The sequence below is a fragment of the Giraffa tippelskirchi genome, chromosome 1 (assembly GCF_054371585.1).
Source record: "Giraffa tippelskirchi isolate mGirTip1 chromosome 1, T2T-mGirTip1v1.2.pri, whole genome shotgun sequence".
Taxonomy (NCBI): domain Eukaryota; kingdom Metazoa; phylum Chordata; class Mammalia; order Artiodactyla; family Giraffidae; genus Giraffa; species Giraffa tippelskirchi.
In genome coordinates, this window is record NC_137275.1 from 75,997,940 (window position 1) to 76,024,418 (window position 26,479).

At 35.2% G+C, this 26,479-nt stretch overlaps 2 protein-coding genes across 7 annotated transcripts in view; one reads left to right on the plus strand and one right to left on the minus strand.

Annotated features, from left to right (window-relative positions):
* MMRN1 (multimerin 1) overlaps window positions 1–24,628 on the plus strand; it is a 65,933-nt gene extending 41,305 nt beyond the window's left edge. For 2 of the 5 annotated variants that reach the window (XM_081594522.1, XM_081594523.1), the window contains exons 6-8: window positions 4,215–6,200; window positions 22,033–22,185; window positions 23,490–24,628. In XM_081594522.1, the coding sequence (XP_081450648.1) occupies window positions 4,215–6,200; window positions 22,033–22,185; window positions 23,490–23,911 (2,561 nt within the window). In that variant the 3' untranslated portion in view covers window positions 23,912–24,628. Of the gene's footprint in view, window positions 1–4,214; window positions 6,201–6,688; window positions 7,623–22,032; window positions 22,186–23,489 lie in introns of those variants that run through there. The other 3 variants (XM_081594538.1, XM_081594548.1, XM_081594528.1) reach the window with 2 other exon arrangements.
* Window positions 1–26,479, minus strand: part of SNCA (synuclein alpha) — a 347,772-nt gene that overhangs the window by 273,220 nt on the left and 48,073 nt on the right. The window lies entirely within an intron of this gene.

Consider the following 26,479-nt stretch of genomic DNA (forward strand, 5'->3'; position numbering starts at 1 on the left):
CAAGTCAACTGATAAGTAATGGATCAGGAGGAGTTAATTTAGCAAAGAGATTTCAGGTAGGCCATGGATATTCTAGACATGTATTTTGGTTACTAGGAGCATCTCAATTCACTGGTCTTATTGTATGTTTCCAAATTTCAGGATTACTTGTCCCTTTCACTTTATTTTGTACATAAAAAATATTCACTGTGCATCCCATTTCTACCACTCCTGTTATTTTTTTCTCTATTTTATGTGGTTCACAAATAAAAGAAATAAAAAGGTGAAGATTTCCATATCATTTACTACCACAGAGCCATCATTATTTTTTCAGTCATATAAGTTATTAGTGCTATTAACCAACTGAAAGACTCTGTCTTACATTTCTGGTATGTTCCCTATGGCTAAAACCCATAGCAAGCATGAGAAAGGAATATATTTTCCATGAAGTGATAGCATGAGAAAGAAGTTAAATAGGAACAGTACACAATCAACTCTAACCATCATAATAAAATTTGTTTAGCAAAATTTAGTTATCATAATCTGAGACGATTAGGCCTGTCAACAGCCTTTTGTGAACCTACTAACAAAAATTCTGGCCCTGACACAGGAAAAATATTCATTCATAGCAACAACAACAGTCCCTCTTCAATAGGAGGCATAAATCGTGAACTGAGCCCCATCAGTTAAAAGAACCAGAGGGCTTGCAGTTAATGAATGTTCATACAAGGAGCAAGAGCTAAATTCACCCCCAAGGTACTGCACTTTCCTAGCAAAACCATGGCCCTTCTCTCACTACATTGGACTGAGAAGCACTGCTTTATCTGCTAGGAGCTGGAGAAACTATTTAAAATCAAATGCCCCAACACCTTAAGAGTTATCTAAATGTTATGAATAGGCCATGCGTTCATAGCGACAGGAGGAACATGCCAAGGTACCTGATATCAGATATATCTGTTAAGTCATGATATATAAAACTGAATTGTTTAGGAAGTAGTAGCACATTGAGTCCCATGAAACAGAATCAAATACACTTAAAATGATGTGCTCACTCAAATATTGACATAAGGCATTTTGACGTATTTTTGCAAAAGTTAGATTCTTGTACAGATGTTTCTATAGTAACAAATTATATAAATATTATCGGAAAAGCTTGTTTTCTTGAAACAAGTTTTTAAAGCTAATAATCTGTTTGATCCCTTTGCAGACACTAGCTATAATTTTTACACTTTACACAATGTAGTTTTCCATTAAACTTTTAAAGCATGAATTGTTACTTTTATTGCTTTTTTCATAATTACTTTGTTCAGGAGTCTGTACTGAATTTTATACCTATTTACAGTGTTTTCACCACCTATTTTCATTTTTTCCCTGACTTTCAGATAATGCTGCTTTCCCTTTTTAAAATCTGTTGTTATTGTTGCTCAGTTCAGTTCAGTTCAGTTCAGTCGCTCAGTTGTGTCCGACTCTTTGTGACTCCATGAATTGCAGCATGCCAGGCATCTCTGCCCATCACCAACCCCCGGAGTCTACCCAAACCCATGTCCATCGAGTCAGTGATGCCATCCGACCATCTCATCCTCTGTTGTCCCCTTCTCCTCCTGCCCCCAATCCTACCCAGCATCAGGGTCTTTTCCAATGAGTCAACTCTTCTCATGAGGTGGCCAAAATATTGTTCACAATTAATAAATTCAGTTACACTTAAGTTCTATTTTTACCTTGTCAATCTTGAAAAACATTTTAAAGCCAAAATTATTAGGTTATAAATTCCAGAGAAGTCTGATTCCTAACCATAATTATTTTATTGTATTTCATCTAGTTGTTGCCATGAGAATTAAAGATGATTTTAACAGGAAATGACTAAATGATCCTATATAAAGTGCCATAAAAATAACTTTTCTATTAAGTGGTGCCTTACACTCAGTGAAGCTACCGAATTCTGTTTTAAATGTCAGAAATATTATTGGCCAAATTTCATTTCCTATGTAGCATCTAGAATATACTCAATGAAGATTTGTTGTGTAAATGAGTGATGTGTCAAATGCTAAGTAAAATTTAAAAAATAAAAATACTTTAAAACCTTTCTTGGTATAATCATTCATGTTAGTAAATGCGAAAGCTAGACTTTCAGTATAATTTATCTTAATTGCAGCTATTTAATCTTTTCTAATAAACTTAGCCTTTCTTTAGTATTTTGGTGCTGTGTGTCGCTGATTACTATTTCATACTTCACATGCTTTTTTTTTTCTATTACATAAAGTTGATTTTCACTCATAGTTTTTAGACTAAGTTTATTTCAGTTTCCAATAGGGTTGGAAATGTAAATTTCGTGCTCTAGAAATCCTAGACCCTAAAAGATCTATTAACAACATTCATCTTTAGTGTTCAGGATTTCCAAGGAAATATTTATCCATTCAGAGCTTTGTCTTTGTACCACATTAATTATCAAGTATCAAGACATTCAAGCAATACATCATTCCATTTGGTATAATTGCTCTTTCACAATATGCTTTATGTAAGTCTCTCAAGCAACTGAAATACTTTTTAAAACTTGCTTGCAAAATAGAGACATGTAGAGACTATATATATTTATTCGCTAATCATCTTTCTTGAATAGACTTCATAGTAGCCATAACTTATTTCACAATACTCCATTGTGCAGACCTTCAATTTAAAATGCTTCGCAATATGTTGCCTTTATTTTGCATTATAAATGTTGGCTACTTGTTAGATTTGAATGGACATATCTTCCATTTATATCTGTTTCATTGCCACATACAATAAATATGCCTCAAGTATGTTTTAGTTTTAACACTTTCTGTATTTGTATGTAACTGGTTTGTCTGTTTTTACATTTTAAAAATATTTATTTCCTGTTTTAAACAATTCTGAATAGTTCAAGAGTTTTTCTCTCTTTTCCCTTTTTTTAATGTTGCTTTTTGAATGTCCATAATTCTGGTTTGTGATCAATCTGTTCTTTCTAAAATGGAGGTATTAGTATGTACTTTATTAATGGCAAGTTTCCTCTCCCCTTTTTGTTATGCATTAATGTAATGATATTATAAATCAACTATTCTTCAATAAAAAAATTTAAAGAATTATCAAACTAAAAATAAATAAATAAAATCATCTAAAAAAGAATTAACATCATGTTATGATAGGTTATGTATATCTTAAATTCCTGTCTTTGTTTAACTTAGTTTTGTGGCTCCCCAAACACCTCATTATTTTTATTTCATTGTTATTATGAAATATTATTGAAGTTTGTGATTATTACTTCATATTGCTCCTCATTTGGGAACCTCATTAAATTTCTCCCTGCAATCAATATGTTAAGTTTTAGAAGCACAAAATACAAACTCTGAAACTTAATTACACTTGACCCTTCATCAACATAGATTTGAATCTCCTGGGCCCACTTACATAAGCATAAGCAGACTTTTTTCAGTAGTAAATACTACAGTGCCTCATAATCCACAGTAAGTTGGTCAAATCTAAGGATGTGGAACTGTGGATTCAGAGGTTTGTTGTTTAGTCACTAAGTCATGTCCAACTCCTTTGTGACCGCATGGACTGTAGCACACCAGGATTTCCCAGCCAAGAATGCTGGAGTGAGTTGCCATTTCATTTTCCAGGGGATCTTCCTGACATAGGGATCAAACTCATTTTTCCTGCTTTCGCAGGAAGGTCCTTTACCACTGAGCCACCAGAGATTCAGAGGAACCTGAGATATAATGGAGGGCCACTGCAAATAATATGTGGAGTTTTGGCTGTGCAGAGGGCTGTTGCCCCAATCCCTGCTTTGTTCAAGAGTCAACTGTACTAGAAACCTAATAAACAGTCACGAGCTAGCACCAGGTACTAAGGCAGAAAGCCCCAAACCATTTATTTTCATATGAAACCAAGGCTGGAATCATTCCATACAAGGGTCTGTTAACTGAAGTCTGTAGTATTTCCTTCATGTCTTTTTAGCCAAAGAAACTTAGTTCTATAGTTCTAGTGTGTACTACCTGCGACTGATTTTTTTCCCCTCAGACTTACCAATTAAGAAGTGATCACCTTCTAGGAATGCCAGTAATTTTTCAACATTTCATAAGCAAATGTAGTCAAGAAATATTTTTATTACTTCATGTCATTAATGTTTAGTCTCAAACTTTTATCTTTTTAGAGATATAAAGAGTTTACACAGTTAAAATCATATGTCATTTATTGTTGTTTCTTATTTCTTTCTCCAGGCCTAAAGTCCAAAAGCATTAATGATCTGGTAAAAGAAATAGTAAGAGAACAATTTAAAATTTTTCAAAATGACATAGAAGAGACTGTAGCACAGCTCTTCAAGACTGTATCAACTGTCTCCAAGGAACTTGAAAATGTCAAACAAATAATTCAACAAGTTAATGAATCTGTTATTTCAGTAGCAGTCCAGCAAAAGTCTGTTTTAATGCAAGAAAATAAGCCTACTTCAACTGATATACTGGACCTGAAAAATCACATTGTAAATATAAGACAAGAAATGACCTTTACGTGTGAGAAGCCTATTAAAGAACTAGAAGCAAAGCAAACTCATTTAGAAGATGCTCTGGAACAGGAACGCTCCAGGAGAATTCTGTATTATGAATCCCTCAACAAGACTCTTTCCAAAATGAAGGAAGTGCAAGAGCATCTTTTATCAACTGAACAAGCATCAAATCAGAAGAGTGTTCCAGTTCCAGAATCTGTTAGCTATAACATCACCGAATACATATCTACTCTACATCAGAATATAAAGAAGCAAGGTTTGATATTGTTGCAGATATCTGATGATTTGCATGCCCAAGACAGCAAGATAAACAATCTCACCCTTGCTTTGGAGGTGGAGAAAGAATCTGTCAGGGAGGAATGTGAAGACATGTTATCCAAGTACAGAGATGATTTTAAAGTTCAAATTAAGGACACAGAAGAGAATTTACAAGTTTTAAACCAAACATTGGTTGAGTTTCTCTTTCCAATGGACAATAAGATGGATAAAATGAATGAGCAACTAAATGATTTGACTTATGATATGGAGATTCTTCAACCCTTGCTCGAGCAGGGAGCATCCTTGAGAGAGACAATGACTTACGAACAACCAAAAGAAGTAGTAGCTACAAAGAAAAAAGTGGAAAGTCTGACTAGTGATGTTAACAGTCTTAATGTACTTACCAAAGAACTTACAAGAAGATACAACTTACTTAGAAATGAAGTACAGAGTCGTGGGGATGCCTTAAAGACACGTATCGATGAACATGCCTTAGAAATGGAAGATGGTCTAAATAAGACAATAACTATTGTAAATGATGCCATTGATTTCATTCAAGACAACTATGTATTAAAAGAAACTTTAAATATAATAAAGTATAATCCTGAGATCCATCATAAATGTACCCAAAATATGGACACTATATTGACATTTATTTCTCAGTTCCAACATCTGAATAATTCTATTCAGATTTTGGTCAATGACAATCAGAGATATAACTTCGTTCTACAAGTTGCCAAGGCCCTTGCATATATTCCTAAAGACGAAAAACTAAGGCCGTCCAGCTTTCAAAAGATTTTCCAAATGCTCAATGAAACCAGTTCCCAAGTGATAAAATTCCAGCAAAATATAAGTCATCTGGAGGAAAAAATAATCTCAGCCACAAAAATTTCAAAAAGTTTTGAAACTCGGTTGCAAGGCATTGAGTCTAAAGTGACCAAGACGCTCATACCTTACTATGTTTCACGAAAAAAAGACAGTGCAGCTACAAATGAGAGCAACCAGGCTCTACAACTGCAGGTATTAAATTCCAGATTTAAAGCACTAGAAGCAAAATCCATCCATCTTTCTATTAATTTCTCTTTAATTAACAAGACTCTCAATGAAGTAGTAACAATATGTCATGATGCTTCTAGAAGCATATCAGAACTGAATGCTACCATACCCAAGAGAATAAAAGATTCCCTACCAAATATACAGCTTCTTCAGAAAAGTCTGACAGAATATGTGGAATCAGTAATTGAAATAAAAACTCAAATTGCCCTATCTAATTTAACTTGGTATGTAAATCAATCATTGTCAAGTAGTCTTGCAAATATTGTCAAGTCACAGAAGCAGATAAAACTATCGCTGAAGAAACCAAATACTCTTAAACCAACAGTGAACCTGACAACTGTCCAGATAGGCCGGGCCCAAAGAAACACAGACAACATTCTACTTCCTGGTAAGCTATTATCGAAAAATAACTTTTAATCTGTTTTCCTATATAAGTCCTATTTAGTAGATCTGTATGGTTTAGCAAGATCATAAGCTAGAAAAGGCAGTTAACTGAGCTTGGACAAATAGTTAAGTAATTCAAAGATCTCTGATATATTATTTGAATCTTATTTCATCCTGTGTAAAGCAGTTATCAATACAAAACAAATGCTTGTAGTGTAAATACTTGTTCTATGTCTTAACTGTTTTTCTGACAGGCCCCTATAAAACAATCAAGCTTGCCCTTGTAGGACATTTTCTTTGCATATGTAATTAAAGGAATTTATTAGACAATGTGGAGAAGGAAATGGCAACCCACTCCAGTATTCTTGCCTAGAGAATCCTGTGGACAGAGGAGCCTGGTGGGCTGCTGTCCATAGGGCTCCTTGATGAATAAGACTAGATTGTGTCCTGTTCGTTCTGGTGTTACCTGGCAAAATGTTTGGTGTGCCATAGGAACTCAGTGAATACCTGTTGAATGACTGGCCCAGTTAATGTACAGTGAGCAGGAATTCAGTTTGAGCTGATGATAGAAGGCCTTGAATGACAAGCTAAGTATCTTAGTCCCTTTGGGCTGCTTTAACAAAATTCCACAGACTGGGTAGCTTATAAACAACAGAATTTACTTCTCAACATTGTAGAGGCTAGGGAAACTAAAATTAAGGTGCCAGCATAGTAACAATCTGGTGAGGGCCCTTTTCCTGGTTCACTTGGTTCTGGTAATCACTGGCTGTATCCCCACATGGCAGAAGTGGTGAAGGAGCCTGTGAGGTCTCTTTGATAAGAACACTAATCCCATTCATGAGGGCACCATCCTCATCTCCAAAGCACCTCCAAAGTTCCCACCTTCTAATATCATCAATGGTGGGGGTTAGTATTTCAACCTATAAATTTTGGGAGACACATTCCAGGCAAGTAGATATGATTTTGTAAAGAGTGGTCTTTGGAAATTTTGAGCAGAGGGTTGGGTATGGTGAGAACTGTGTCTCAGGGCCATGAAGCCAGCAGTTGCGTGTAGCATGAAATTAGAGTACCAGTTAGGACGTTATTGGCAAAATCGTAAGAACTAGATCTCAGGAAGAGGTAGCTGAATCAGAGGAGATGGGTACAAATAATGTAAAAGTTCTATCAGCAGAATCGAAAAGATAGTGGGAAAATTAATGGTCTAAGGAACAACAACACATGATTCTGGTCCTAGTTGTTTCAGTACATCTGTGTAGCCTTGAGTAAGTTCACCTCTCTGAATCTCAGATTCTCTCATTCATGTGATGGAATTGCAATAGGTATTTCGGTGAGCTCATTAGCAGAAATATCCAGTCACAGACTGTATCAGTCACAGACTGTATCACTGTAAAAAAAAACTGGATCAATGTAAAAAAAAAAAAAAAAAGTGAGCCATTCACAGCCTGAATGCATGGCACTTGGGAAGGGGAGAAAAGTAGAATATTCTGTGGTTTTGCACTTGGGAAATGAGAAGGTAGAACTACCATTGACAAATATTGTAAACACCAGAGGAGAAGCATACATTTGAGAGGAAAGAGGAATTTATTGTAGTGCATATAAACTACTTAATAGTCTCTTTGTATGAAAGAAGTATTTTATTAAGATGTTTGGCATATGAGTAACACTAAATAATCTTTCCACAATGAAAAGAATACTATTCCTAAAAGAAATGGCAGTGTACCTCTCATATGAGTCTGCTATTAAATTATACACTCATTTGGGTGAATTTTGTATTTTACTGCTTTTTAATTACAAAAGGGTAATCATCCTAGAATAACATGACCCTTCATGTTTTATCTCTGAATGCTCTGATAATATTAAAAATCACAGAGTAATACAAAGTTGAGATATCTCTTCACTATTTAAACTATTGTATTTATTTGTGTCTCCTTTCAAATTAATCTGACTCAGGAGAACTAATCTTACCCTATGGGATCACAGAACAAATTATTTAGGCTTTACGTATTTCCAAGAAAAGGCAGTGTTTCAATATAAGATGTTCTTATAATAATAATTTTAGGAAAAATGAGTTGTTCTTCCTCCATATTATTTTAATCCCTGGTCTTTCCTCTGTGGACACTGCAAATGAGTTTCTGTTAAGATCCATAGGATGTGTGATCATACACCAGGGAAGCCATGTCTTTTTCCCCTTAAATCAAAAAAATACCTGTATCTATACAGCAAGTATAAGTTTAAATAGCTTCAAAATTAAGAGATTCAATAGAACTAACTAAAAACCTAACAAAGTTTCATATTCTTTCATTATAAATAATGCATGCTGCTACTGCTAAGTCTCTTCAGTCGTGTCCGACTCTGTGCGACCCCACAGACGGCAGCCCACCAGGCTCCGCCATCCCTGGGATTCTCCAGGCAAGAATACTGGAGTGGGTTGCCATTTCCTTCTCCAGTGCATGAAAGGGGAAAGTGAAAGTGAAGTCACTCAGTCGTGTCCGACTCTTAGCGACCCCATGGACCGTAGCCTACCAGGCTCCTCCGTCCATGGGATTTTCCAAGCAAGAGTACTGGAGTTGGGCGCCATTGCCTTCTCCGAATGCATGCTAGGAGCTTATAAAAATTGCATTGAGTATTTATATACCAGTATATTAATGGGCTAATAATTAACAGTATTGATTCTTTTTTTACTGATGCCTTGATATAATTGCTTCTGGTTTCCTTATTTACTCTAAGTAGAATTTTTATAGACCTAAAGTTAATAATTAACTTAAAGTTCTTTATTTTATCTTTGTAAAGATAACCCATAATGATGTCAGGGCAATGGAGATATATTGGCCTAATTTCATATGTGGGGTAGATATTCACTTTATGCAGGAACAGCAACATAATGTGTGAGACCCTTTCAAGCGGATGCATAGATATGCACGTTCATTAAGCCAGCTCTGCTTCTATGGGCCATAAAACTAGTGGCATTCATTGGACAGCTGAGCAGGTAAAGTATATGTAAGGTAATAAAACCAGTGGATTCAGGCTAAATTCTCCTGTAAGAATAAACCAATTGAAAAATATACTACTTGCTTTGATACCAGCTGTGAGGCACACTGAAACACTACTTAAATTTGGCTGTGTTTCCTTTGACCTTTGCTATGATATGGTAAGTATAGTCCAGCTACATTATTCCCTTACCTAATGCCAGAGGTAATTTATCATCATTTGAAAACTTTCACAATATTATTCAGATAATAACCACTATCATTTGCAGAATAAATACAATTTCCCCAAATAAAAACCATATAAACATAGTTTTTTAAATTTAATTTTTTTGATGAAGTATAGTTGGTTTATATTTTTAGTTTCAGGTGTACAACACAGCAATGCTGTTAGACACACATATATTCTTCTTTAGATTCTTTTTTAGACTATATGTATTCTTCTTTAGACTCTTTCCCCTTATGGTTATTATAAAATATGGAATATAGTTCCCTGTGCTATATAATAGGTCCTTGTTGTTTATCTATTTTATATATAGTAGTGTATATATGTTAATCGCAACCTCATTTATCCCTCCTCCTTCCCCTTTTCCCCTTTAGTAACCATAAATGTTTTCTATGTCTGTGAGTCTCTTTCTGTTTAATCTTAATAACTGATAACCTCCTTTGAAGCCTAGTGACAGGAATACTATAATGATGTAATATTGGATACTATTTAATAATACTTACTACATCCCAGGCTCTATTCAAACTATTCTACATATGTTCCTTCATTTAATATTTCTGAGGTAGCTATCATTATTCTTATTTTGAAGATGAGTAAACTAACCCTCTGCCTAAGGTCACGCCTTGTGAGTGAGATAGCCTGACTCCTGGTCTGTTGGACTCAGGGTTCAGCTGAACCACGGTACTCAAGTAGAATCTGAAGTGTGTTCACCTGCATTTCTCTTCCTTCTGCTTGTGCATCATACCTATTTCAGAGTCTGGCCATATCTGAATATTCCATATGACCAGAGTTGATACTCCCAGGGAGTTTGCTTTCTTGAGAATCCAAATACTGCCACTTATTTCTGCTTCTGATTAGAGAGAAGCAAGTGGCTGTTTTTCAGTGTAGCTTTTCTATGATAATGGCCAGTGGGCAGTTGTAATTGAAAGTTACCATTGGTTATTCACAAGATATTCTTGGGGCTGATGCAATAGCAAGTAAAATTCATAGTCCTCTTCCCCTCACTTCCTTCTGAGCCATTTCCACATTCAGTTATGCTAACTATGATTCCTCCTAGGCCAGTGCTGATAAACTGTTCTGGTTGAATCCCTAAATATTTGATTTATTTCTAAACAATAGTCCAATAGACATCAAGAGGATTTTATTTCCACTTTGAAGATTTGTTTATACAATTGGCAGATTTGTCCCTGCAGAAAGAGTTTGGCTGCTTGCCTTCCAAGAGAAGCTGAATCCTGTGGTAACAATGTCAACAGCATGGCTGAGGCGGTGTCCTCTGCTCGTGAGACCACTGGCTTTCTACTTTAACTATTTCCCTTGTATTTACCAGGTATATTTAACTCTCCTTAATAAACCTCTTGTTCATCACTATCACTTTACTCTTCTTATGAAAGATTATATTTTCTAAAAGGTTTGGTAGTATATGATATACAACTTTTTAAATGATCATTGCTGTGAATATAAGCAGTTTAAAAGAGAAAAATAAGAAACTAGTGAACATTTAACTGTCTTATATCATTTTAAAATCAGTTATAAATTTTGTGACACAGCATAGAGGCAGTTGTGGGTGACTAAGAAGCACTGAATTGCCTAGCAAGGCTTATTTGTAATGTCTTTTTTTCTAAAACTTACTTTCCTCATTTATAAAATTAGAATAACATATCCACTTTACAAAGTTTATTTTAAGGATCAAAGAAATCAACTGGCACACAGTGTATTAACATGATACAATTTTCTCAGCCATACTCAATGTTTATATTTTCTTTTCTTTAATATTTTCACTTAATATTTGATATGTAATTATTTCCATGTATCAACAAAATTTAAATGCTCCTGGTATTCCATTGTTCTACTTTTAATTTATAAGTCACTGTGTTTTAAACTCAACATGTTTATAAATGAGCTTATGCTTATCACATAACAATAAGTCAAAAAGAACAAGATTAAAAATGTAAAGGCTTAAATGTATAAAAATGCTTGTGCACTACAGGCACTAAAAGAGATCTGCAGAAGTTTTAATGAGTTTTTTCCATGGTATTTCAGCTCTTGATATGCTTTTCCATGTTATAAAAAATAATCATTCTCACATATGCCTCTGGATAAGTTGACTTCTATACAAAATATTTGAATATAAACTAATTAAATTTTGAAGGATTGCTGCTTGAATTTAGAGTTTACAATGTGTTTCATAAAGTATCCAAAATGTCACACAAGTTTGCCAATATGCTGGAAGCACTCATGATACTTGGAAAATAGTTACACACATAGCTAAGGTTTATTATAGTGAAATGATACATGATACAATCCGCAAGGGAAAAGGACCCAAACAGAATCTGGAGAAATCCATGCATAGGCTTTCTTAGGCTCTCTCCCTCCTATAAGGGGGTACACTTCTGTGTGGGATCTTTTTTTTTTCTCCCAGTCACCAAAACATGCAGTAACATGCAATTTTCCTGTCCAGAGAAGTCCACCAGACATTCAACTCCTAACGTTTTTATTGGGGCTTGTCTTAGTCAGCTCACACTGCTATACAGCTATGACAAGCACCATAGGTAAGGTGGCTTATAATCAATAGAACTTTACCTCTCATGGTTTTGAAATCAGGCTGGCATGGTCAGTTTCTGATGAAAGCCCTATTCTGGACTCCAGACTGTCAATTTCTTTTATTCTCACATGACAGAAAGGGAAGGAGGGAGAGAGCTCTCTGGGGTCCCTTTTAAAAGGGCACTAATCCTACTCATGAAGGCTCCACCCTAAATACCTAAATGCCTCCCACAGGCCCCACCTCCTAATACAGGGAGTTAGAAATTCCACATATGAGTTTGTGGGGGACACAAACTTTCAGGTCCAACAGGGCCAGTCATGTAGGCACCCTCTGCTGAGCACATACCAAAACTCTAAAAGGAAAGCAGAAGTTCAGCCTAAAACATATCATTTGTACAATGATTCAGGGCCAGGGCACTATGAAGACACTTTTTAATTAGAGAAGCCAAGTTCCCAGATATGAATCAAGGGCAAATCCTTGAAAGTCAGCATTTCTAAAGGTACCAGTCTTTGGCCTGCTATATAAACTCTTTTCTGCTCGTGATCTTAAAGATATTCTTTGTGCCAGAGTTGGTTAGCAAGCCTGTCTTCTGGGGATAGCCTCCCCAGTTTGTGTCAATAAAACAGGGCTAAAGAGAATATTAAATGAAGTAGTTTTTGTTCATTGTTCCCAAGAAGAAGAAAAGAATCTCCTAGCTTTCCAGAGGATTCCCCTTTGTATGGAAGGATGACAGTTGAAGAGAAGATGCTGGCAAAATTGACAATTCTTTCCTGCTTCATGTCTTGCAATAAAGTGACCATGGAATCTAAACGTGAACAGTCAGAACCCTATGTGCTTGACGTTCTCATCTGAGCCAAAATTTATAACACATGCATCTGACGATAAAAAAGAAATGGAACAGGATACCAGGATTCATTTACATAGTCACTACATATGCTAAGATTAGTCTCCTAACAAGAATCACAGGAGCTATTTCTCAACAGCAAACTGTTTCTTTGACACCAGATCTAATGACTAACTGGCCTGTGATTAAATACAACAAATGGATGTCTTTCCACTGATCACTAACAACACTATAAGTTCAAAATTGCACCTGACACTGTAGTATTATTTTGTGTTGTGACTCATTGTCAAACATAAGGAATAATCTGTTGGGATTATTAAGTCACAAATTGTGAGCATGTTGCACAGCCATCTGAGTGGACCTAATTCTCGTATCTTGACAAAAAATTGCAGCATAAAAAATAGTTTAATAATAAACACTATTTGGTTTTAAATAATAAGAAATGTTTTTAAAGAGAAACAATAAGTATTTTAATATAAATTTAATTTGAATTATTCAAATCTGTTTATTTTGAACATCACTGTTTCAGGGGAAATATAACATGGCATTTTGTTTTGTTGATATAATTGATTAATGTAAACTCAAGTCTCTTCACCTCTCAAACTAATTACCAAAAAATTTATTATACAGTGTTTGGAAAACTAAAGAAGTCAGTGAAAGAAAATTATTGAATCTCATTTTTCCAGTCATGTAGAAATTAAAATATACATCTACCTTTTACAAAAAAGGCTATCATTTTTATAATCAACAGTCCCTTAAGAACTCTTTTCTAGACTTTATAATCTTAAACAAATGTTAAATTTAAAAATTTTCAGGGATATTTATAATAGATTCAAGAGTTATCTGCACAAATATTAAGTGCCAATAAAATCACGTACTTTTATAGATGCTTGGGATACATAGCATTTTTAAAAATTCCCATTTTTTGGAGCTTACACTCTAGCAGGGATAGAGAAAGATAAGTAAAAATGTAAATTATATAGTCTGGTAAAAGGCGATAAATGTTATACATAAAAGAAAAAGCAGAAAGGTAGAGAATTAGAGTATTGTGGGATGTGCTGAGTGTGTGTAGGGAGCAAGTGTAGTATTAGTAAATAAAATCATGGGATAGGGCTCAATTTCTGGAAAAATAGTAAACTTTGCAGGCAATGGGAATATAAAGAAAACTTTGTAATTTTGTTGTAACACAAGTTGACAGTGGAAGATGTACCTATAGAGTAATGTGGTATTTCGTTGTTATGTTTTATGTTTAAAAATTTTTTCCATGTGCTTCTGAACACCATGTTGAAGAGCTGTTTTGAACATGAAAGAAGAGAGACATGTCACAGCTTTAACAAGCACTAAATGAGTGTTATAGGAGTTTATTGTCATAAGAGTTTAGTGTCTTATTAAGAACTGGATGTTTGGGCAAATCGCATGAAAGAGGTAGTTTTGGGCTGAGCATTCATTCAATCAACCATTTATACCCTGTGTGAAGTATCATTTGTTTAAATTCATTCTGTTAGTAACAACGAAAGATTTTTGAGCAGGAGTATAAGATAATCAATAACCTCAGATATACAGATGACACCACCCTTATGGCAGAAAGTGAAAAGGAACTAAAGAGCCTCTTGATGAAAGTGAAAGAAGAGAGTGAAAAAGACAGCTTAAAACTCAGCATTTAAAAAATGAAGATCATGGCATCGGGTTACATCACTTCATGACAAATAGATGGGGAAACAATGGAAACAGTGACAGACTTTGTTTTCTTGAGCTCCAAAATCACTGCAGATGGTGATTGCAGCCATGAAATTAAAAGACGCTTGCTCTTTGGAGGAAAAGCTACGGCCACCCTAGACATATTAAAAGGCAGAGACATTACTTTGCCGACAAAGGTCCATCTACTCAAAGCTATGGTTTTTCCAGTAGTCATGTATGGATGTGAGAGTTGGACCATAAAGAAGGTTGAGTGCCCAAGAATTGATGCTTTTGAACTGTGGTGTTGGAGAAGACTCTTGAGAGTCCCTTGGACTGCAAAGAGATCCATCCAGTCCATCCTAAAGGAAATCAGCCATGAATATTCATTGAAAGGCCTGATGCTGAAGCTGAAACTCCAATACTTTGGCCACCTGATGCAAAGAACAGGTGGAAAAGACCCTTTTCATTGGAAAAGACCCTGATGCTGGGAAAGATTGAAGGTGGGGGAAAAGGGGACGACAGAGGATGAGATGGTTGGATGACATCACCAGCTCAATTGACATGAGTTTGGGCAAGCTTCAGGAGTTGGTGATGGACAGGGAAGTCTGGAATGCTGCAGTCATGGGGTCACAAAGAGTCGGACACGACTGAGTGACTGAACTGACTGATAGCATAATCATGTGTGTGCATTATGAAGATTTATTATAAGTTCTTCCACAGATCAGTTACAAAATTACAACTGTCCTGACTTGAATAGATTAAGACCTCAATAGGTCATAGAGAAAGGAACAAAATGAAAACTGGGAATGTTAGTTAAATGTGAATATATATTTAGCAGAAAACAGCCAATTGAAAACACAAAAACTTAGAATAAAAATAACACCAACATTTAAATAAAGCATCAGTGATGAGAAGTCAGTCATTCCATTAATGGGAATAGAAAGGTTAAGGAGGAAGTACAGATGCACATGGGAAGAGAAGTTTAGTCTGTGATACACTAGTTTAAAGCTCTCTACCCCTGCGTGTGTGTGTGAGCTTCTGCCCAATCACTCAGTCATGTCCAGTTCTTTGTGACCCCATGGACTGCCCCTTGCCAGGCTCTTCTGTCCATGAAATTTTCCAGGAAAGAATACTGGAGTTGGTTGCCACACCCTCCTCCAGGGGATCTTCCCAACCCAGGGATTTGGTTGGGAAGATCGCCTGCATTGGTAGGCGAATTTTTATTTTACCACTGAGCCACCTCTATCCCTATGGAAATATCCAAAAGTCAATGAGTAATGTAGGTCCAGAACCAGAAGAGGGTTTGTAGATAAAAATTGGAAATTTTTGCACTGAGGTGATAGTTGAGGGCACAGAAGTAAATTAGGTAGCTAGAGAAAAAGTGGAGAACTGAAGATAGAAATGTGGGAGAGAGAAAAAAGAGTAATCAGAACCAGGAAAGTACATGAGTCTCTGAACTCAAAGTCTTTAAGAAAAAAGAAAAGATTAAAAAAAAAAAAAAAAGATATAATGATGTAGAAGGAGGACGTGTGCAAACAAAATAATAGAAATAAAAATGTTGGGAAGATGTCTGTTTATCTTTGCTATAATTTACATGGAGTTAAATTCACTGTTTTTTTCTTTAATTCACTATTTTTGACATGCAGTCTGTGAATTGACAGATGGGTAGTCATGTAGTCACCACAAAAGTCAAGATGGAAAATAGTTCCATCACATCCTCAAATTCTCTTATGTACCTTTTTAGTCAAATCTGCCTCCACTCCCAGTCACTGTCAACAGTGATATGTTTTCTTCCCTTACCCTTTTATTTTTTGCAGAGTATCTTTTACGTTAAATCATGTAAAACATTATACAAATCCACCAGTATCTGTTCTAGATACTATGTCCACCACAACATTATAACTTTTCTTTATCTTTCATGCTATGTAGCTTTTGAGCCTGGCTTCTTTCACCTGGTATATTTGAGATCCTTCTATGCTGTTGCATGCGTTCCTTTTCATCACCGAGTAGTGGTCCATTGTGTGGATGGACCTACAGTTTGTTTACCTGTTTAGCAATTGAAGGATGCTTTGGCTGTTTACAGTTTGGGGTGATTATGAATAAAGCTGCTGTAAACATTCAGGTTTACATTCATACATACAGGTTTTTGTGCATACATAGTTTTCATTTCTCCTGAATTATGCAGCAGTAGCATAACTTAGTTATAAAATAAATATAGTTTTAACTTTGTAAGAACTGGTCAACCACTTGCCATTTCCATTAGAAATGTATGAGAATCCTAATTGCTCCACAATCTTGTCAGCACTTGGCATTGCCAATATTGTTTATTTTACTATTTTAATAGATATATTATTGTATTTAATTTTGATGTTATTTTGCATTTTCCTAATGACTAACATTGCTGAACATATTTCAGCACCTTTGCCATTTTTAATATTCTTTTGATTGAAGATCTAAAGAAAAAGGCAAAAACAGATGATAATGTTGAGTAAAAAACATTTCATTTTCTGGGTTGTGACTTAGGATAAACATAAATGACAAGTGTTAGAGTAAATCATCTGAGACAGGGCTAATCCATTTAGTAAAGATTGCTGATATGATTAAAAGAGCTTTAAAATATATTTGAAGTGTTGAGAAAAAAGATCCCAGAAACAAGATCAAGAACAACAGACATGAATTTAAGAAGGAGAACAAAATAAAAACTGGTAATTGAAGGAAAAGTAGTAAAGATGGTTGAAAACAATGTTTCCATCCATCTCTAACTAATGAACAGAGTATGAGTGCCTGTTCATAACTAATGAACAGGCAATGAATCTGAAAAAGTAATATAAACAACTGCTCACACTTCTAGAAGTTTTTGGAAAGGGACATATGAAGAGTTTTTAGAGCAATGAAAGGATACTACTTATTTGTTAGATATGGTTTTGATAAATGATGAAACAGAATAGCACTGAAAATTAATATATATAGTAGTATGAGGGTGAAAACATGTTAGCATTGCCATCGAGATGAAAGATAAAGAAAAGTTATAATGTTGTGTGGACACAGTATCTAGAGCAGATACTGGTGGATTTATATAGTGCTTTCCTCTGTGTATGACAAAAGTTGCCCAGAGGCACCGAGAGGTACTCTCACTAGTCTGTTAGAAACTCCATTCTGACCTCAGCAGGGATCAGAGTTGCCAGTCCTGCACAATGTTACTGTTTAAATGATGAAATAATAAAATCCTGATGCTAATCTAGAACTAAGCATTAAAAATAAAAATAATTTAAATAAGTAATAAATAAAAATAAAATATTATATAAAACATGTATAGTGCTAGGTGTACTATAAACAAAAATGGAAGTAGAGGACATCAGTATGAAGTGTCCCTTCATTATTCATCAAATGCCTATTGAATAAGTGCTGAATGAGCACTGAGAAAAATTAAGTGGATAGAGGGGTAAATTGAACACAACCTCTATTCTCATGGAGTTCAGACATTAAATAAGCAATTAAAATAAAGAATGGTAAATATTGCCAAAGACAGAGTGCTTTGAAAATGTAAGGAGTTCTTCAAGCAGTTCAAATTTAACATGAGCTTTTATAAAATATGGAAGTAGGATTAATAGAAAAGTATAACTTGAGCACATATCAGGGTTCAGAAAGTAAAGACCAGAACAAATTGAGACTTATGAAACATTCCAATACAGTGGTAAAGGAATTTTAGTCCTGTTCAGAGCAGGGAAATGAATATAAACAGATTAGTCATGCTATTTGCACAAGATGAGAGAATATTGAGTTGGCAGAACTTAATTGTACTGATCTTCATCAAAGAAAATAAATGGACTGGAAGGAGTTTGAAGTTCTACCCAAGATAGAAGTTGCGGAAAGTTTGCTTGAAATAATTCCATGTCTCTAGAAAAACATGCCAATGACATCATAGAATCAAACTCTACCTGATCTTTGAGAAAAAGTGAAGAAGAAATAGAGTATTAGATAAAGGATGAGATCATCTATTCAGTCTTCCATCGATTTGTTTATTCGTCTTTAAAAAGACAGTTTAGTACTTCTACTAAATGTAGCATATGTCAAGCACTATGCTAGTCAGTAGTGACACAAAGTTTAAGAAGTAGAAACCCTGAGCCCTGTCCTCACAAAAGCTCACACTCTAATTGAAAGGAGGAGCAAATGAGCAATTACATGATGACTCAGTGGGTAAAGAATTCACCTGCAATGCAGAAGACATCAGTTCAGTTCAGTCTCTCAGTCGTGTCTGACTGTTTATTACCCCACGAACAGCAGCAGGCCAGGCCTCCCTGTCCATCACCAATTCCCAGAGGCACCCAAACCCATGTCCATTGAGTCGGCGATGCCATCCAGCCATCTCATCCTCTGTCGTCCCCTTCTCCTCCTGCCCCCAATCCTTCCCAGCATTAGGGTCTTTTCCAATGAGTCAACTCTTCACATGAGGTGGCCAAAGTATTGGAGTTTCAGCTTCAACATCAGTGCTTCCAATGAACACCCAGGACTGATCTCCTTTAGGATGGACTGGTTGGATCTTCCTGCAGTCCAAGGCACTCTCAAGAGTCTTCTCCAACACCACAGTTCAAAAGCATCAATTCTGTGGTGCTCAGCTTTCTTCACCGTCCAACTCTCACATCCATACATGACTACTGGAAAACCCATAGCCTTGACTACACAGACCTTTGTTGGCAGAGTAATGTCTCTGCTTTTTAATATGCTATCTAGGTTGGTCATAACCTTCTTTCCAAGAAGTAAGTGTCTTTTAATTTCATGGCTGCAATCACCATCAGCAGTGATTTTGGAGCCCCCAAAAATAAAGTCTGACACTGTTTGCACTGTTTCCCCATCTATTTCCCATGAAGTGATGGGACTGGATGCCATGATCTTAATTTTCTGAATGTTGAGCTTTAAGCCAACTTTTTCACTCTCCTCTTTCACTGTCATCAAGAGGCTCTTTAGTTCTTCACTCTCTGCCATAAGGGTGGTGTCATCTGCATATCTGAGGTTATTGATATTTCTCCCGGCAATCTTGATTCCAGCTTGTATTTCTTCCAGCCCAGCGTTTCTCATGATGTACTCTGCATGTAAGTTAAATAACATAGGAGACATGAATTTGATCCCTTGATGAGGAAGATCTCCTGGAGAAGGAAATGGCATCCCATTCTAGTATTCTTGCCTGGGAAATCCCGTGGACAGAGGAGCCTGGTCGGCTACAATCCTGGGGTCTCAAAGAGTTGGACACGAATGAGTGACTAAGCACGCACACAGGCCTGATAAATTCAACAGGAACTTCAGAGCATCAAACAATTAAGATAATCTATGTAATTCTATTGAGAGGAAAGATGTAAAAAGAAGAAAATTATGTTTTATTTAGAGTCTGATTTTTATTAATTCAAGGACAAATTGCCCATTGAACACAAATATGTGCAGGAACTTATAAAGGTATCTAACCATTTTTTAAGCATTTTAGTTATAAAGTAAAAAAAATACAAATCAGATGATGTACAAAAGTAGATTTGTAGCCGACTATATAATGAAATAGAAATAGCTTCAATTGACAAATCAGTGCCAACCAATCTTTAGTTGTCTGTTACAAGGTTCTGTACTTAACAAGTATCCATTAAATATTTTTTCAAAATGAGAATATAACCAATATCTTATCATAACTTTAAATGGAGTATAGTTTATTAAAATATTGAATCATTATGCTGTTCACCTGAAACTAATAACATAACACAGTAAATCAACTAGACTTCACAAAATTTTTTTCATTCTAATTACACAGTCATGCAGTTTGGTCACATTTTGTGTGAATTTGAATTATTTAAATATGAAGTAGAATGTATTTAAAATATTTATAGATCTCACTCGAGATAAATGTTAAAACAAATAAACTTAAATTTAAAAATCATCAATGACCATGTTTTGAAATGAATGGTTAACTGTTTACACTATTTCCACAAGGTGGAGCCATAGTGGTAAGTGTATCTAGTAATGTATTCTTCCAACCTTTTCTTTCCACATTATTGTGTATTACATTTATAACCATATTTATAATTTGAGGCTTTCTAAATAACTGAAATTATTCTATATCTAATAAGTGAACTGAAACACTGTCTTCAGCAAATTGAGTATGTTGGAGATTTATCCCACTCTTTTACTGCTGTCTAATATTCCTTGCTGAAAAGAGGATGGTAGTAATAGTGTTAGTCTCTTAATCGTGTCTGACTCTTTGAGACTCTATGGACTGTAGTCTGTCAGGCTCCTCTGTCCATGGGATTCTCCAGGCAAGAATACTGGAATGGGTTGCCATTTCCTTCTCCAGGGGATCTTTCCGGTCCATAGATAGAACCCAGGTCTTCTGCATTGCATGCAGATTCTTTACCGTCTGAGATACAAGGAAGCTCTGCTGAAAAGATATTATACTTCATTTAACAAGTCCCTTCATCAGTGGTCATTTAAGGGTCCTACTATTTCTCACTAGTGCAAATGATATCATGAAGAAATTTCTTGAACATTATCTTTGTGCAAGTGTGTCTGGAATATGTGTTCTGCGGGGAGAAATTTCTGGCTCAAAGCAAATGAACCTTTTTAATTTTGTCAAATTGTTGTATTCAAAGGTTCCAACAATATAAGGTCTAACCAACATTATACAAGAATGCTCATTTTATGCATAACTGTTTTGTTTTTAAATATTGCCACCTGATATAAAACGTTATTGATGGTAATTTGTTACTCCTTAATTAGTAATGAGGTTGAATAAGTTTTGAACTGTAGTTGTTCACTGACTTCCCAGCTCATATTACTTGCCCATTTGCCACTGTTTTCACAGGGTTACACTCTTTTTTGTGGGGATTAGTCAGAACTTTTTATTTGTTATAGATATTAGTCATTAGATTGCTGTATCTGTTAAAAAATATTTTCTCTTCACCTAGCACTTTGAAATTTGATAATGTGCGGCTCTCATTGCAAATGAGTTTTGAGTTTAGGTGGTCAAACATCAGGATTTTTCTCTTATGGTTTCTGGGTTTTGTTTTGCGTTGAAAGAGCTTTCCAAAATTTTAAAACTCAACAAAGATATTCTGTTTATTTGATTATAATGTAATCATTTTTTCACATTTAGTATTTTTATGCACATGGAATTTATATTTTTATGAATATACAGTTAGCTTAGCACCATTTATTGAACAGACTTTGTTTTCCTTCTGTGATTTGAAATATTACCCTCGTCACGCACTGGTTTCAATTATATGTGATTGTGTGTCCAGATAGCCTATCAGTTCTATAGTTGACAAAAATCTTAATATTTAACACAAATAAATGCAGTGGATCACAGAATTATTCTCACTTGAAGCAGGAAGGGGCTTCAGAAGAAACAGCTCAGAGAGTTTAGAGATTTCGTGAAATCCCATGACTGCATTGCTGGGTGATCTGGGCCTGGGAATGCATTTTTCCTATTTCTGACTCAGTGTTTTTCCCATTCTGCTGCAAACTCTAATTTGAGATCAACAGAAAAACAGGTCACTTTTAACCTCTTTTATCTTGATTCTTTTTCAGTAACAGAGGAGTATTCATACTGCAGTAGATTCCCATGCCAGAATGGGGGTACATGTATAAATACAAGAACTAGCTTTATCTGTGCTTGCCGACATCCTTTTACCGGTAACAACTGTACCGTCAAGGTGGCAGGAGAAAATGCTTTAGCTCCAGGTAAGAAATTACATGTGTCCTTGGATTTGCTCAATGTCATAAACAAAAATATATTTTTAAATGTTTACAAATGAATGTTTAGACCTGCTTAATCTGGAGTCACTTGAGGATTAATTCCTTTTACTTCTGAAATTCACTGAATAACATACATGGTTTTGTCAAGTAAACTAATTCATATACACTAGTTGAAATTTTCAATGTTAGTTTAATAGAAGTAGTTTATTAAAAATCCCCCAACTTGTTTTTTCTAGTGCATCTTAAAAGAAAATATAGATTGCATAAGAAAATATAGATTATACTTTCTTAAAAGAAAATATATATTATATATTATATATATGCCATATAATATATATGTATACATAGTGTATATATATATATATATATATATATATATATATAAACTTTTTCTCCTCAAACAAGAATACATCTTTGATTCATATCAAATCTGATCCCTTAAATAAAGCTTTAATAAGTGTATAGCAGTATGTCTTCTTTGAAGGTCATAGCACTGTTCTGACTGGCTGAGGGCTGTTAGACTATGCTAAAATGTAGTGAGTAGAGCAAGATGCCTTTTTGTCCATTTACTTTCATTAAGTATTGGTTGCTATAGATTTACTTCCAGAGTGTATCATTTTTTATTTTCACACAAGAAAATGTGTGCAGTGCTTAATATATATTCTCTTTAAAATGATGGCAAAAATATGTTTCAAATCAGGCTTTTCTTAATAATATGCTGCATAATAAAGAGTGAATTTTTTAGTCTGCTTTTAAATCTCAGCCTTTGTAAGTACATTTGGCATTAATTACATAGAAGATTGCTTTTGTCTGCCTCTGTATAGTGCATATGATTTCATTGGGTTTCCGTTTTAGCCTCCAGAAACTGTTTGACAATGTGCAGAAAAAATTGTTTCTACATCATGTCAGCTTTAATTCATGCAAGAGGCTTTAAAACATTCTGGCATACCATAATAATCATAAAATGCTTTGAATTCCTTCATCTCTGGAGAGATCAAAGCCACACACAAATTAATCTTTGAGGCGTTTTTGTGAGTGATGTATTGAGTGTTACTGTCATTCTGCCCTGATCTAAATGGAGAAACTGAGTCTCAGAGAGACTAAGAAATTTTGGGTAGTTCAGGCAAGCAAAGAGGCAGGCATCCAGACACACATGCTCTTGTTAAGTCCAATGAATCACCGTTTTAATTCTACTAACCCTTTTTATAACTGAGATAAAGAATAAAGATATAAACAAAACAAGATCAAAACATGAAAATCAACTCTTTTCATTTTTTTTCCACTAACAGATTTTTCAAAAGGAACTTACAGATATGCACCAATGGTGGCATTTTTTGCATCGCATACTTACGGAATGACTACACCTGGTCCTATCTTATTCAATAACTTGGATGTCAACTATGGAGCCTCATATACTCCAAGAACTGGAAAATTCAGAATCCCCTATCTTGGGGTGTATGTTTTTAAGTATACCATTGAGTCAGTTAGTGCTCATATCTCTGGATTTTTAGTGGTTGATGGAGTAGACAAGCTTACATTTGAGTCTGAAAATGGTAACCGTGAAATACACTGTGATAGGGTTTTGACTGGGGATGCCTTATTAGAATTAAATTATGGGCAGGAAGTGTGGTTGCGCCTTGTAAAAGGAACAATTCCAGCCAAATTTCCCCCTGCCACTACATTTAGTGGTTACTTATTATACCGTACATAAATTAGCATGAAAGACAGACTGTCGCCTTTACTGAAAAGCAGCTAGTGTGTTTGTTTATCTTCGCATGCACATCTGCAGTTTTTGGTTTTTCAACATCAATGAAAATGAACCTCTTTATAAAATCTGTTTAAGGCTCTAAGTTTGTTTATTTCACAAAATTATTTAAATATATTTTAGACAGCCCATATATGAAGGAATTTTTTCTCCTAAAGAGATTTAGTAGCATAGAAAACAAAATTAGTTTTTTAGCATAACCATTCCTATTTTTGCTTTATGTTAAGGCATTGCGATATAAATATTATAAAATGACAATCAGTCAATATTGCCAGTCACAGTAATCTTTTCAACAGAACATTTAACTTTTATGATTCCCTGTGTACATAAATATATAACATATGTCTTAAATTCACAAGTGCAAAGTACTCAAAGACCAAGAAGTCTTCCTTTAACTTTGATTTTCAGTCTTTTCTGTTGTTTTAAAATTTTACATGTTGAAATTTTCACTTGTAATGAAAATTTTTAAACTTCAATTAGAAATTTGAAATATGCTTTGCTATTGTTTCCTTCCTAAACTATATTCAATATCCTGTGAAAAGCCATAATGGAAAAGAATATGAAAAAGAATATATATGTATGTAACTGAATCAATTGCTATACACCACAAACTAACACAACATTGTAAGCCAACTATATGTCAATAAAATTTTTTTTAAGGATTATTTTTTCCTTCCTATAATTAGAGAATAAAGAAATAGTTAACATATGAACATTTATACCCAAGTCTAAAGACGTAGAAGTGGATATTTTATCTTTCTTTCATCATACAGTAACTGTGTGTGTGCTCTGTCACGTTCAACTCTTTGTGACTTCACGGACTGCAGCCCAGCAGGCTCCTCTATCCATGGTATTTCCCAGGCAAGAATACTAGAGCAAGGTTGCCACTTCCTTCTCCAACGGATCTTTCTCACCCAGGGATCGAACCGGGTCTCCTGAACTAGCAGACAGATTACCGCTGAGCCACCAAGGAAGCCCATACAATATATGCTGCTGCTGCTACTGCTGCTGCTAAGTCGCTTCAGTCGTGTCCGACTCTGTGCGACCCCATAGACGGCAGCCCACCAGGCTCCGCCGTCCCTGGGATTCTCCAGGCAAGAACACTGGAGTGGGTTGCCATTTCCTTCTCCAGTGCATGAAAGTGAAAAGTGAAAGTGAAGCCGCTCAGTCGTGTCTGACTCTTAGCGACCCCATGGACTGTAGCCCACCAGGCTCCTCCGTTCATGGGATTTTCCAGGCAGGAGTACTGGAGTGGGTTGCCATTGCCTTCTCCAGTACAATATATACAGGGGGAAAAAAAACAACACCTTTCTCTAATAAATATCCTATGGCAACACATGCAGACCTGATTGTATTTTTATAACAGGTGCATATATTCCATGGTGATACTATGATTTATGGATTTATGGTATGCTTCCTGTGCCCTGGTTCTCTCTAGGCAACTAATATGTAACATCTCATTGATTCCTTACAAAATTTTTTAAAGGTGGGTATTAACCAAGTTTCACAGCTAGGAAGGACTAAAGTAGGATTTAGAATCAGCCATTCTTCTCTAGCACCCACTTGCATCCTTTCTCTATCTTACCTCCTACAGATGTACCATAATTGATTTAATAATCCCTTTGAAGTTCATTTGGATTATCTCCAATGTTTCATTATAACAATATTATTGTAGTGAACACCCTTAAACATACATTCTTTATATATTTCACAAGATATTTCTGAAGAAGAAATTCCCATAAGACATTCTAAGAAAGAAGTAAAAGTTTTTGGTATGGAAAACATTCCTCATTAATTAATTTATTTAGTGCTTATTATAATCCTATGAATAATGAATAGATTGCTTTGGGTAGTATACTCATTTTCACTATATTAATTCTTCCAATCCATGAACACGGTATATTTCTCCATCTGTTTGTGTCCTCTTTGATTTCTTTCATCAGTGTTTTATAGTTTTCTATATAAAAGTCTTTTGTTTCTTTAGGTAGATATATTCCTAAGTATTTTATTCTTTTTGTTGCAACGGTGAATGGTATTGTTTCCTTAATTTCTCTTTCTGTTTTCTCATTATTGGAGTATAGCAATGCAAGGGATTTCTGTGTGTTAATTTTATATCCTGCAACTTTACTCTATTCATTGATTAGCTCTAGTAATTTTCTGGTAGAATCTTTAGGGTTTTCTATGTAGAGGATCATGTCATCTGCAAACAGTGAGAGTTTTACTTCTTCTTTTCCTATCTGCATTCCTTTTATTTCTTTTTCCGCTCTGATTGCTGTGGCCAAAACTTCCAAAACTATGTTGAATAGTAGTGGTGAAAGTGGGCATCCTTGTCTTGTTCCTGACTTTAGGGGAAATGGTTTCAATTTTTCACCATTGAGGATAATGTTTGCTGTGGGTTTGTCATATACAAATTCTTAGAAAAGTGTAACTTTCCAAAACTGAACCAGGAAGAAATAAAAGATCTTAACAGACCCATCACAAGCACGGAATCAAAACTGTAATCAGAAATCTTCC